At 42.0% G+C, this 15,462-nt stretch overlaps 1 protein-coding gene across 1 annotated transcript in view; it reads left to right on the forward strand.

Annotated features, from left to right (window-relative positions):
• MON1A (MON1 homolog A, secretory trafficking associated) overlaps positions 1-15,462 on the forward strand; it is a 481,001-nt gene that overhangs the window by 139,784 nt on the left and 325,755 nt on the right. Inside the window, exon 2 of the mRNA XM_044078934.1 lies at positions 9,471-9,632. Coding sequence (XP_043934869.1) covers positions 9,471-9,632 — 162 coding nt within the window. The remainder of the gene's footprint in view (positions 1-9,470; positions 9,633-15,462) is intronic.

Raw genomic sequence — 15,462 nt, forward strand, 5'->3', positions numbered from 1 at the left:
GCACACGTGTGCACACACACACACACACACACACACACACACACACACACACACACACACACACACACACACACACTTAAATCTCCTGTCCTTTTTGCTGTTGCTGTGCTTTGATATCTCAGAAAAGCTCTCAGGCTTTAAAAAAAGTGTGGCCTGTACACATAAGTTGGCCAGTTCATATGCTTGAGCCAAGTGTGTCTTTTGCCTTGGCCCTACTCATTTAATGACATCTTGTCACATTTGTGAAGCTATTGGGCATCATGTAGTAGTGGAGCATCAAACAAACTAATTCTGAAAGGGCAGCTACCACTGGGAAAGGTGCCCCTCCTGCTTCTTCAAGCACTCCTCCTGTGTCTCCTCCTGTCAGGAAACCAACTGAGAGATCTGAAGAAAAGGCTAAAGAAAAAAGATAAATAAAAAGAAAGACCTAAGGTCTCAAGGAAGAGTTCCCTGAAACACGCACCTTGTTTGGTTCTGGCACCAAAAGTTATTAAAACATCAGAACCAACATTGTTTTAGGAGCCAGTCCTTATTGGATTCAGCACTTCACCACCAAGGTTCTCTATGGAGACAACCTCCCTTAGGCTTCATTCTTCCATCTTACAGGAAACGTCTTTTCACCGCTCTAGGCCCCCATCTTCTGTCTTGTTACAGACAGCCAGATCTTCCAAGAGTATTACCAAAGCAGATGTGGACAAGATTGAGGACATTTCCTTGGACTCAGATCCTGCCGAGGGTTTTCCCAGCTCCAGCCACTGCTGGATATGGAGAAATAGCTTCTTCCCCTTATTCATTTATTCCTCCTGCTCCAGTCCACCCTTTGGCATTGGAGCACATTAACTCAAGTTCCACCCGGGCCATGTCTATGTCAGAGCTGACGATTTGTTCTTACTTGACACCAATGGGTTCTTTGATTTCATTGGCTTATACCACCTTGAAGCCTTCTAAATCTCCAGGCCAAATACTGCCGACTCTGACAGGATAAGTTTGAAACCATGGTCTTCAGAACCATTCATTCCTGTTGGAGCCTCATTGTTCGTTACTTCAGCACCTATGTGTGCCTTGGATCTGGGCTGAATGGAATCCTGAATTTAGTCTCCTCTGGAGATTTCAGCTCATAAGGCTAGGGTCCCTGAATCTGTTTTGAGCTTGGCCTTTGAGGCTTTCGAAAAATTGCTCTCTCATACCTAGAGCAAAGACTTCCCTTTTGAGCTCAGATTTACCACCCCCCACCACAAGATTTCTCAGGGTTCAGATCCTACTACTCTTGTCCTGTCGGGACAGCCGGCTACCAGGAGCCTTAAACCAGCTTTAATGTGAGAGTGTATCTCGGCTTCTGAGCCCTACCTGGAACAACTGATGAGGTACATAGAAAATGTATGTGCAAGAGGAGACACCTGAATTCCCCTCAGTGGTCCGTCACTACTGATGATGACTTTAAGAAAGGAGGGGGGTTCTCCCAGATCCTACCCTGAGGACATTTCATTTGGAGAAGTCCTTGCTCTTCTTAAATGGAAAGGGAGATAGTCCACCCAAACACAGTCTCTGGAGGAGTCAGTGTTCATTGATGCTTTCGGTTCTAGCCTGTCTTCATCTTGTGTGGTCCTGCTCATCTGCAGGATGGCAAAACTTCTCTCTAAGTGGTCTTGGAAGGAGCCAGGCACAGCTGTTCCCATACCCAGGAAACTGGATAAGTTCCTCATCATCCCAAGGATCATCCTCATTGGAGCAAGTTTCCTGCAGTAGATTTCATGGAAGTGGCAACAGCCACCAGAAAGAAACTGGTGGAAGAAAGCTCCTATGTACAGCCACTGAACAGAGAGGCTTGCACTTTGGATAGGTTTGGGAAGTGGCTCTTCGCCTCATTAACTTTCTGTGTGAGACCATTGAATTATCTGGCACACATACCCATTTTTCCAGAGATTTGACCAAGGAGATTTCCAAATCTCTCCCCAGGACCTCATATGCAGATCAGAGGACATCTATTGATGCACAGTTGGTAACCCTTCAGTCTTTGTCCAGTGTCTCTATGCATCTCCTCTCTAATGCTATGGAAGGTGCAGCTAGGGCAGTCAGCACTGGCATTTCCATTAGGAGGCATGCTTTGATGCAGCTGTGTGTTTTGGTGGAACATTTTAAGATGTCTTTTGTGCCCCTTATGATGGGACAACAATTTTTTTGATTACAGAGTCAAATAAACTATCTCCAGAAGTAAACAAGAAGGTAAATCTCTTTGTGCAGTAGGGATCAATTTCTCAACTCCTCAAAGGACCTTTTCAGGGAATCAGAAAGATGGTAAAAGGATTTGATTTAGCAAGTCTGAAGGGTTTACTTCTGACACTTCCAGGGACAGTGCTCACAGCAGCAGAGGGGACAACTCTAATAATGGACATCGCCCTTGGGACAGATATCCACCGAATGAAGGCTTCAGGGGTCCTTTCTCTGAGAGGCCTTTCCAGTGCTCTTGTATGATTGTTCAGCTGTCATGCTGTGGAGGCAGTAGGGGGTGCTTATCCCTGCACCCAACAACCTGAACATTCATCACTGAAGACAAATGGATGTAGAGGATTGAAACCAGAGGCTACTGCATTCCTTTCCTCTCTCTTCCTATATCCCAAAAAGACATCCTGATATAGCACCCCTCAAAGGGAAGCGTACACTTCAGAAATAAGGAAGCTGTTAGGAAATCATCATCCAAGAGGTCTCACCAGGCCAGAGAAGATCTAGAATTTACTTAAGATTTTTTTAGTGCCATAGAAAAATGGGGACCAAGCCCCAGTCTTGGACCTGAGCCATCCAACAAATGAACTTTTGGATGATCACAGTACAGTCCATTCTTCTGCTGCTAAGCTAGACCTCCAGGATGCATACTACCATATAAAGATGGACAGATGATCCATGAGGTTCCTTCGCTTCTGACTGGGAGCCAGTCTTTCAGTTCAGAGCCCTGCTATTTATGGTGGTGGTCGCAGCTTGCCTCTGACTGCAGGGGGTACTGTTTTTTTCCCTTATTTGGATGATTGTCTCACGGCTCCCACCAGGAATCCACTCATTCATGTGCTCTTTTCTCCATCTGTGTACAGACCTGGAGATTACAGTGTATCTAAAGAAATCCAAGCTTCAACCAGTACAATCCTCAGAGTTCATCAGGGCACTTTTGGACAGAAACCCTCAAACTGCAAAGCTCTCCCAGACAAGAATTTCAGTCCTTCATCAACAAGCCTTAACTATTTTGTCTTGTCAGAAGCCAGCAGCAAAATGTATTCTTCACCTTTCAGGCTGTATGACAGCATCAAATACCTCAGTTTCCCTAGCAAGATACTACATGCTTGTACTTCAGTGGACTCTAGCTGTTCAGTGGCCAATAAGACACCAACCCATGTCCTTTCTGGTATTCTTAAAAACATCTTCAGGCTTTACATTCACTGGTGGTTGGAATCTCGTGTTGGAGATGAGAGCGCGGTTCTCCAAGTGTTGTAGGCCTTTCAGGACATTCTCACTTTGGATGTGATTGTCCAGACAGACATGTCGGTGGTTTGGTACATCAGCAAATAGGGAGGGACCAAATCTTATCCGTTATGTTGAGAGGCCATGAGGGTATGGCAATGGGTGAGAACCTCTCACTGCTTTCTTATAGCAATGCATTGGCAAAGTCCAATATTCTAGCAGACAGGTTGAGCAAATCTGTTCTTCCTCACAAGTGCCCACTCAATCCAGTAGTAGCAGAGTAAATATGCAACTGCTGGGGCCAACGTTGCTGGAGTCTCTTTGCCTCTCCATGCAGCACTAAGTGCAGCAAGTTTTTCACTCTATTTCCCCCAGGAGGGAGAGTAACCAAGGGACTGTCTGATTCATAACAGATATGCCTTTCCTCTCAAGCCTCTGATACCCAAATTTCTACAGAAAGCTTTTATGAAGAAGGCCACAGTCATTGGCATAGCACCTTACTGACTGTGATTAGTGTGGCTTTCCTTCCTAAGGCCCCATCTGGTATATCCTCCCTGGGTACTGGGCTCAGAAACAGGTCACCTCTCCCAATTCATTCTCTCAAATTATCTGCCTGGTTTCTACAGTTCTAACAACGGTGATGCAGTTCAGGTTTTCATCTTCATTTGTGCATATTCTGATTTATTCTATAGAAACCTTCAACTAGAAAGTTTTACAGAAGTTAAGTGGAAAAGATCTTGATACTTTCTGGCCCTACATGCTACAATTTTTGAATTTCTAGACCGCCTTTTCCAAAAGCAGCCAGTTATCTACTGTTAATGTGGTTAGCGGCTATATCTTCTTTCCACACTGTCGAGAATCGCACACTCATCTCAGCCCAGAGGCTATCTAAAGCTTTCCTCATGGGAACTTTTCTACTCTGTCTCTCACTGAGGGATCCAGTTCCTCCCTGGGATATTACAGTTTTACTGCAAGCCTTGACCAGCCCACCCCTTGAGCCTGATGATAAGGTAGATCTAAAAGTTTAAACCATGCAAAACTTTGCTTTTGTTTGCTATTACCTCGGCCAGAAGATCTTCTGAGCTTCATGCCCTGCCTTCTAAGCCTCCCTATCTGTTTTTTCATAAGGACAGTGTGCGCTTGACAGCCAACCTCCTTCTTCTTTCCCAAGGTGGCTTCTGAATCATTTATCAGTCAATCGGTCTTCCAGTGTTTTGCCTCAAATTTCTCAAACAAAGATGAATACAGGTTACATTTACTAGATGTTAATCGCCAGTTACATTTTTTATTTGCATAGGACAAAATCTCCTTAGGAAGACTGACCAGTTGTTTGTCTCTTAATCCCATGTTAAGATGGGAAAGGTAGTTTCTAAGGTGCCTCTTTCCAGTTGAATGTATCTCTAATGTTTATAAACAAAGGGGTGTATCACTGCCGACATCTCCAAAAGCTCACTCACTTAGATCTGTAGCATATTCTACAGCATTTTCCAGAGTACCTCTGTGCTGTGGCTACTTGATCCAAGGACCATACCTTGATTTCACAACACAAATCAGACATACAATGTAGATCTAGAGCTGTTCTTTGGAATGAAGACCACCCAAGTTTTACAGTACGTGGGTACTCTGTCCCATTTGTTAAGGAACAGGCAGAACAGACATCATCAGATACTATATTTAGTTACTCACTATAATGATACATCTGTGTTGTCTGTTTCTGTGTTTCCTCAACTTCCCACACTCCTATCCCCTTGTATATGTTCACCCCCTAATTTCTCCTTTGACCCCCTGGACTGATTTACCCGACATGGCCTTGGTTCACAGAGGTTCTTTTTCAAGATCATGGATATCAGTTTTTTTTTTCTTTTCTTTCTAGACATTCTCTTTTTGTCGACTTCTAGGCTGGCAAACTCGAACTAAGGTAGCTCATTCTCCACAAGGGGGTTATAGGTAAGGGGATGAGCCTGTGCACTGGATCCAAAGTTTGAGAGTGGCCGAAGATCCATATGTTGAAGAAGGTTGGAAACGAACAACACAGATCTATCATTATGGTGAGTACACAACTTCTACCTTTATTCTAAATAAGGGTGGCCAACATTCAGTTTTCAGTCAGCATAAAACATCAAGTTAAAATATTTAATGCATGCATCAATAGTCTGCGGACCTCTCGACTGTCCAAAATTTTGCAGGATGTCCAGGTTATTGCCTCCTGTTTTTGGTGTGTTGCTCATAAAATTTATGATTTTTTTCTGGCAAATCACTGAGGATTGATATCACTAAATAAATGACAATCATTTAAGTTTCAGACTTCATAGCATTTAGAAAATGCATTCTAATGCAAAACGTGATTCTAGCAATTTTCTAACTTTGTAAGAGCAATATTTAAACATCTGTTCCTGATTTTGAGCCTTTTTTTTCTTTATTTGAATCTTTGTTCAGAATTCTTGTGCTAACAGGTTGAGAGCATGCTATCCATGCTGTATGTTGTTAGATGGTGTACATATGCATTGCTTATATGAGTTTTTCTTCTCGTTGTCTTTCTAGGGTGGTGGTGATATTATTAAGAGAATTATTTTACAGAAAAAAGAAGTGCAAGCATTTCTTTATTATCTCTTAAAATTACTCTATTTTAGTTAACTCCAAAGACAAGTAAAGCTTTTTACTTACCTAGTTGTGTATTGGACACCCTGCAGCCACATGGAACATGACTCCTCTTTACTCATATTACAGATTTGCTTTTTACCTCCACCCCTCTTTTTTTCTCAACAGCCTACTCAGCCATTGATTTCCAAACTGTATCTCAAATTTGTATTGTATATGTACTACGTGTAATTCTCTACAAGGTAGATCCTATATGTATGTCCTTTTTTATTATTAATATTTGTACGTACCAGAGGGACTGTGTCCTTGACTGGATTTGCTAAAGATCATTGTGTACCTAAAAGCATCATATTTTTCTTTTAATATCTTGCTTATAAATAATAGAGTAACATTCTTGGTCAAATATTTCTTTAAATAAATTTAACCACATAATTGTAATATTTCTTCTGTCTTAACTAATAAAGAGCTGTCTTTAATATCTTTCCTCCACAAAGTTATTCTCTCCTCCCACATTTCCTGACATGCTGTAGACATCTCCTTATCAGTTTGAATCCACTTGGCAAGGATTTCTGTGTCTCTTCATGCCCTTTTTGTATGGCAACCTGAGTTCTTCTCTAAGTTAAACAGAGGGAAAATAACGAATGACATCCCAAAATCCTTCTAAGACCTTTATACATATGAAAGTACCTTTCTACTTCTCATTTGTACAATGTTCTGGAACCCGCAGTGGTGGTACTGCGGTAGCGTTGTCGCCTCACACTAAGACGCTGTCCGGTTCGATTCTCAGTTAGAGCGTCTTCTGCATGGAGACATGCGTGAATGGGCAGACCTTCGTTGAAGGTTGTGCGTCATGGCTGGTAACTTGGCACGTAAAAATCAACTACCAATCATTAGCGGACCGGAGTTCCGCTGTGGTGACCCCTAACCGGGAAAAGCCGAAAGACACAACAACATTTGTACAATGTTCTTCTCCATAAGTAATCAGTCAAAAAAAAAACCCTTTGCTTTAAGTACCTTCAAGTACTTACAATTCAAAGACATGCGTCTGTCTAGAGCATTTCTCCCCAGGCCTTTGCTGAAAATTGGCTTTGTTCCAAATCGGCGTTCCCAGTAAACAAATGTTAAGTAAGTAAAATAAATAGTACCTTAATCCGGAGGACATAGTCACACACCCAAGTTAGGAGAGCTGCTTATCTGCAGAAGCTAGGTAGGTAGATAGGCAGCTGGACAGGTCAACAAAATAGCAGCAGACAGATATTTAGACAGATATTTTACAGTTAATTGCATTTGGTGGGGCTGGTACTCCTCTTAACTTCCTGTACCTTTTTTGCATGTTTTAAAGATGGAGACTGGGGTGTTAAAGTGGTGTCATCTCCCCCATAGTAACAGAATTAACATAAAAGCCATAAGAATGAAATCATCTAATATACTGTGCTGTGTTTTTGCTGCCAGGTGTGCATCTGCAGTCAGTAGCACCGGTCAGGTAATACACTAGCGATATTAAAATAAAATAAAAGCACCGGACCACCAAAGTCAGACAAAACACTTATGAATTTATTTTCAGTGCCAAATAACTAAGCACTTTCGCCAGTAATACAACCTAGCTTCAGCAGAGTCTGACCTTGGTCGTCCGGTGCTTTTATTTGATTTTAATTTCCCAGTTTAGTGTTCCTTGTGAACCAGTATGTTTTTTTTTCCCACTACTGATATATTATTTGATTGGCGCAGAGAAAACCTAGAAGGGTCCAGTATTCTACGATAATGCCTAAGTCCTACTTGATATAATTAATATGTGATGTAGTGTGACAGGGTCCAGTATTCTATGATAATGCCTAAGTTCTACTTAATATAATTAATATGTGATGTAGTGTGACAGGTTCCAGTATTCTACGATAATGCCCAAGTCCTACTTAATGTAATTAATATGTGATGTAGTGTGACAGGGTCCAGTATTCTACGATAATGCCTAAGTCCTACTTAATATAATTAATATGTAATGTAGTGTGACAGGGTCCAGTATTCTACGATAATGCCTAAGTCCTACTTAATATAATTAATATGTGATGTAGTGTGACAGGGTCCAGTATTCTACGATAATGCCCAAGTCCTACTTGATATAATTAATATGTGATGTAGTGTGACAGGGTCCAGTATTCTACGATAATGCCTAAGTCCTACTTAATATAATTAATGTGACGTAGTGTGACAGGGTCCAGTATTCTACGATAATGCTTAAGTCCTACTTAATATAATTAATATGTGACATAGTGTGACAGGGTCCAGTATTCTACGATAATGCCTAAGTCCTACTTAATATAATTAATATGTGACGTAGTGTGACAGGGTCCAGTATTCTACGATAATGCCCAAGTCCTACTTAATATAATTAATATGTGATGTAGTGTGACAGGGTCCAGTATTCTACGATAATGCCTAAGTCCTACTTAATATAATTAATATGTGATGTAGTGTGACAGGGTCCAGTATTCTACGATAATGCCCAAGTCCTACTTAATATAATTAATATGTGATGTAGTGTGACAGGGTCCAGTATTCTACGATAATGCCCAAGTCCTACTTGATATAATTAATATGTGATGTAGTGTGACAGGGTCCAGTATTCTACGATAATGCCTAAGTCCTACTTAATATAATTAATATGTGATGTAGTGTGACAGGGTCCAGTATTCTACGATAATGCCTAAGTCCTACTTAATATAATTAATATGTGATGTAGTGTGACAGGGTCCAGTATTCTACGATGATGCCTAAATCCTACTTAATATAATTAATATGTGATGTAGTGTGACAGGGTCCAGTATTCTAAGATAATGCCCAAGTCCTACTTAATATAATTAATATGTGGTGTAGTGTGACAGGGTCCAGTGTGACAGGGTCCAGTATTCTACGATAATGCCTAAGTCCTACTTAATATAATTAATATGTGATGTAGTGTGACAGGGTCCAGTATTCTACGATAATGCCTAAGTCCTACTTAATATAATTAATATGTGATGTAGTGTGACAGGGTCCAGTGTTCTACAATAATGCCTAAGTCCTACTTAATATAATTAATATGTGATGTAGTGTGACAGGGTCCAGTATTGTACGATAATGCCTAAGTCCTACTTAATATAATTAATATGTGATGTAGTGTGACAGGGTCCAGTATTGTACGATAATGCCTAAGTCCTACTTAATATAATTAATATGTGCTGTAGTGTGATTAATGTGGCCACATTATTTTGCACTCTGTACTGCAACTCTGTAAAATGTAGTACTGCACATGATAAAATTAAAGTAAATGTTTCTCTTTTTGAGTACTGTTTTCACCTTGGACATTGTATCAGTATTATAAGTGTGCTCCATATCTTGTTAGTTGCCTGTTATTCATTCTGTGTATATTTTTTGCCTCACACATTTAGGTATACGTAAGGGACGGGCATCTGCCTTGTGGATGGCAACAGAGGGACATGCTAAGAAGGCTGCCATGGAAATGTTGAATGGATCCTTGGTTCCGGGTGATGGCCTTCGGAATGAAAGGTCAGACAGCCCCACACCTGGCCTAGTGGAAGGAACAGAACCAGGTAAGATGGTTTCTTCTTCTTTTCTCACTCTGTTTTAGAAGAATTTGGGTATAGTGTTCATACTTTTCAAGTTAGGGTTATTCGAAGAGGTGATCAGTGAAGCATGAGTAAGCTAGATTGTGCTTGTGCAAAATAAAAAGACAGAAAAGACCTTGCAACACTTATAACTTAAGTTCTGCAGATAAGGGATTTCACTCTGCAAAGGCTAGGTCTTTATTGCATTCATGAGGGTAAAAAGCAGTACCCCTGAGTGATGAGGGTACGTTCCAAAATGAAAGTAAGAATTTGATAGTATTTAAAGGCTACATGGCACATTGCACCCCCTTCCTTTCTTTAAGCACCTCATGACTGTGGCATATTTACCTTATTACACCTTCTGTTTACAGCTGTCTTCTCCCTGTTACAGTCCTGTCTGTGCTGTGTGCATAAATCACTCATTGCAGCTACCTTTTTACCTTTCACCTCCCTGCATTTTCTGGGTACAGCTCACCCTTTGTAGTATAGGCTTCCTTTTCCTTTTTACCCAGTCTTATCTGACTGCACAAATCTCAACTACTCTCACACAGTCTGGATTGTTTTGTGTAGATATGGCCATTAAGAATCTGCCTTTTACCTTATATCCAGTACGGGCTGATACAGTAGGCTGTGTTTTACTTCGCCCTGTGAGTGCATATTACCTATTACAGGTACTGTTTACTGGGATGATTGTGCATGCACTGTAGGCTGTGTTTTACTGCTCACTCATTCTGCGCCCTGTGAGTGTGTATTACCCATTACAGGTACTGTTTACTTGTATCCAGTACAGGCTGATTGTGCATGCACTGTAGGCTGTGTTTTACTTCGCTCTGTGAGTGCGTATTACCCATTACAGGTACTGTTTACTTGTATCCAGTACTGGCTGATTGTGCATGCACTGTAGGCTGTGTTTTACTTCACTCTGTGAGTGCGTATTACCCATTACAGGTACTGTTTACTTGTATCCAGTACTGGCTGATTGTGCATGCACTGTAGGCTGTGTTTTACTGCTCACTCATTCTGCGCTCTGTGAGTGCATATTACCCATCACAGGTACTGTTTACTTGTATCCAGTACAGGCTGATTGTGCATGCACTGTAGGCTGTGTTTTACTTCGCTCTGTGAGTGCATATTACCCATTACAGGTATTGTTTACCTGTATCCAGTACGGGCTGATTGTGCATGAACTGTAGGCTGTGTTTTACTTCGCTCTGTGAGTGCGTATTACCCATTACAGGTACTTTTTGCTTGTATCCAGTACGGGATGATTGTGCATGCACTATAGGCTGTGTTTTACTTCGCTCTCTGAGTGCATATTACCCATTACAAGTACTGTTTACTTGTATCCAGTACGGGCTGATTGTTCATGCACTGTAGACTGTGTTTTACTTCGCACTGTTAGTGTGTATTACCTATTACAGGTACTGTTTTCTTGTATCCAGTACGGGCTGATTGTGAATGTGCATAAATCACTCATTACAGCTACGTTTTTACCTTTCACCTCCCTGCATTTTCTGGGTACAGCTCACCCTTTGTAGTATAGGCTTCCTTTTCCTTTTTACCCAGTCTTATCTGACTGCACAAATCTCAACTACTCTCACACAGTCTGGATTGTTTTGTGTAGATATGGCCATTAAGAATCTGCCTTTTACCTTATATCCAGTACGGGCTGATACTGTAGGCTGTGTTTTACTTCGCCCTGTGAGTGCGTTATTACCTATTACAGGTACTGTTTACTGGGCTGATTGTGCATGCACTGCAGGCTGTGTTTTACTTTGCTCTGTGAGTGCGTATTATGCATTACAGGTACTGTTTACTTGTATTCAGTACGGGCTGATTGTGCATGCACTGTAGGCTGTGTTTTACTGCTCACTCATTCTGTGCCCTGTGAGTGTCTATTACCCATTACAGGTACTGTTTACTTGTATCCAGTATGGGCTGATTGTGCATGCACTGTAGGCTGTGCTTTACTGCTCACTCATTCTGCGCCCTGTGAGTGTGTATTACCCATTACAGGTACTGTTTACTTATATCCAGTACGGGCTGATTGTGCAGGCACTGTAGGCTGTGTTTTACTTTGCGCTGTGAGTGCGTATTACCCATTACAGGTGCTAGTTACTTGTATCCAGTATGGGCTGATTGTACATGCACTGTAGGCTGTGTTTTACTGCTCACTCATTCTGCGCGCTGTGAGTGCGTATTACCCATTACAGGTACTGCTTACTTGTATCCAGTACGGGCTGATTGTGCATGCACTGTAGGCTGTGTTTTACTTCGCACTGTTAGTGCGTATTACCTATTACAGGTACTGTTTACTTGTATCCAGTACGGGCTGATTGTGAATGTGCATAAATCACTCATTACAGCTACGTTTTTACCTTTCACCTCCCTGCATTTTCTGGGTACAGCTCACCCTTTGTAGTATAGGCTTCCTTTTCCTTTTTACCCAGTCTTATCTGACTGCACAAATCTCAACTACTCTCACACAGTCTGGATTGTTTTGTGTAGATATGGCCATTAAGAATCTGCCTTTTACCTTATATCCAGTACGGGCTGATACAGTAGGCTGTGTTTTACTTCGCCCTGTGAGTGCATATTACCTATTACAGGTACTGTTTACTGGGCTGATTGTGCATGCACTGTAGGCTGTGTTTTACTGCTCACTCATTCTGCGCCCTGTGAGTGTGCATTACCCATTACAGGTACTGTTTACTTGTATCCAATATGGGCTGATTGTGCATGCACTGTAGGCTGTGTTTTACTTCGCTCTGTGAGTGCGTAATACCTATTACAGGTACTGTTTACTTGTATCCAGTACAGGCTGATTGTGAATGTGCATAAATCACTCATTGCAGCTACCTTTTTACCTTTCACCTCCCTGCATTTTCTGGGTACAGCTCACCCTTTGTAGTATAGGCTTCCTTTTCCTTTTTACCCAGTCTTATCTGACTGCACAAATCTCAACTACTCTCACACAGTCTGGATTGTTTTGTGTAGATATGGCCATTAAGAATCTGCCTTTTACCTTATATCCAGTACGGGCTGATACTGTAGGCTGTGTTTTACTTCGCCCTGTGAGTGCGTATTACCTATTACAGGTACTGTTTACTTGTATCCAGTACAGGCTGATTGTGAATGTGCATAAATCACTCATTGCAGCTACCTTTTTACCTTTCACCTCCCTGCATTTTCTGGGTACAGCTCACCCTTTGTAGTATAGGCTTCCTTTTCCTTTTTACCCAGTCTTATCTGACTGCACAAATCTCAACTACTCTCACACAGTCTGGATTGTTTTGTGTAGATATGGCCATTAAGAATCTGCCTTTTACCTTATATCCAGTACGGGCTGATACTGTAGGCTGTGTTTTACTTCACCCTGTGAGTGCATATTACCTATTACAGGTACTGTTTACTGGGCTGACTGTGCATGCACTGTAGGCTGTGTTTTACTTTGCTCTGTGAGTGCGTATTATGAATTACAGGTACTGTTTACTTGTATTCAGTACGGGCTGATTGTGCATGCACTGTAGGCTGTGTTTTACTGCTCACTCATTCTGCACCCTGTGAGTGTGTATTACCCATTACAGGTACTGTTTACTTGTATCCAGTATGGGCTGATTGTGCATGCACTGTAGGCTGTGTTTTACTTCACTCTGTGAGTGCGTATTACCCATTACAGGTACTGTTTACTTGTATCCAGTATGGGCTGATTGTGCATGCACTGTAGGCTGTGTTTTACTTCGCTCTGTGAGTGCGTATTACCCATTACAGGTACTTTTTACTTGTATCCAGTATGGGATGATTGTGCATGCACTGTAGGCTGTGTTTTACTTCGCTCTGTGAGTGCGTATTACCCATTACAGGTACTGTTTACTTGTATCCAGTACTGGCTGATTGTGCATGCACTGTAGGCTGTGTTTTACTGCTCACTCATTCTGCGCCCTGTGAGTGTGTATTACCCATCACAGGTACTGTTTACTTGTATCCAGTACAGGCTGATTGTGCATGCACTGTAGGCTGTGTTTTACTTCACTCTGTGAGTGTGTATTACCCATCACAGGTACTGTTTACTTGTATCCAGTACAGGCTGATTGTGCATGCACTGTAGGCTGTGTTTTACTTCTCTGTGTGAGTGTGTATTACCCATTACAGGTATTGTTTACCTGTATCCAGTACGGGCTGATTGTGCATGAACTGTAGGCTGTGTTTTACTTCGCTCTGTGAGTGCGTATTACCCATTACAGGTACTTTTTACTTGTATCCAGTACGGGATGATTGTGCATGCACTGTAGGCTGTGTTTTACTTCGCTCTGTGAGTGCCTATTACCCATTACAGGTACTGTTTATTTGTATCCAGTACGGGCTGATTGTGCATGCACTGTAGGCTGTGTTTTACTTCGCGCTGTGAGTGCGTATTACCTATTACAGGTACTGTTTACTTGTATCCAGTACGGGCTGATTGTGCATGCACTGTAGGCTGTGTTTTACTTCGCGCTGTTAGTGCGTATTACCTATTACAGGTACTGTTTACTTGTATCCAGTACGGGCTGATTGTGCATGCACTGTAGGCTGTGTTTTACTTCGCGCTGTGAGTGCGTATTACCTATTACAGGTACTGTTTACTTGTATCCAGTACGGGCTGATTGTGCATGCACTGTAGGGTGTGTTTTACTTTGCGCTGTGAGTGCGTATTACCTATTACAGGTACTGTTTACTTGTATCCAGTACGGGCTGATTGTGAATGCACTGTAGGCTGTGTTTTACTGCTCACTCATTCTGCGCCCTGTGAGTGCGTATTACCCTTTACAAGTACTGTTTACTTGTATCCAGTACGGGCTGATTGTGCATGCACTGTAGCCTGTGCTTTACTGCTCACTCATTCTGCGCCCTGTGAGTGCGTATTACCCATTACAGGTACTGTTTACTTGTATCCAGTACGGGCTGATTGTGCAGGCACTGTAGGCTATGTTTTACTTTGCGCTGTGAGTGCATATTACCCATTACAGGTGCTAGTTACTTGTATCCAGTATGGGCTGATTGTACATGCACTGTAGGCTGTGTTTTACTGCTCACTCATTCTGCGCGCTGTGAGTGCGTATTACCCATTACAGGTACTGTTTATTTGTATCCAGTATGGGCTGATTGTGCATTGGCTGTAGGCTGTGTTTTACTGCTCACTCATTCTGCGCGCTGTGAGTGCGTATTACCCATTACAGGTACTGTTTACTTGTATCCAGTATGGGCTGATTGTGCATGCACTGTAGGCTGTGTTTTACTGCTCCTTCATTCTGCGCGCTGTGAGTGCGTATTACCCATGTGAGTGTGTATTACCTATTACAGGCACTGTACTTCACGCTGTGAGTGCGTATTACTTATTACAGGTACTGTACTTCGCGGTGTGAGTGCGTATTACCCATTGCAAGTACTGTGCTTCGTGCTGTAAGTGCGTATTACCTATTACAGGTACTGTACTTCGCGCTGTGAGTGCGTATTACAGGTACTGTACTTCGCTCTGTGAGTGCGTATTACCTATTACAGGTATTGTACTTCACAGTGAGTGCATATTACCTATTACATGTACTGTACTTCATGCTGTGAGTGTGTATTACCAATTACATGTACTGTACTTCACGCTGTGAGTGCGTATTACCTATTACAGGTACTGTACTTCACGCTGTGAGTGCGTATTACCTATTACAGGTACTGTACTTCACGCTGTGAGTGCGTATTAACTATTACAGGTACTGTACTTCGCAGTGAGTGCGTATTACCTATTACAGGTACTGTACTTCATGCTGTGAGTGTGTATTACCTA

Source organism: Protopterus annectens, chromosome 7.part1, assembly GCF_019279795.1.
Source record: "Protopterus annectens isolate FY-2018-M chromosome 7.part1, PAN1.0, whole genome shotgun sequence".
Classification (NCBI taxonomy): domain Eukaryota; kingdom Metazoa; phylum Chordata; order Ceratodontiformes; family Protopteridae; genus Protopterus; species Protopterus annectens.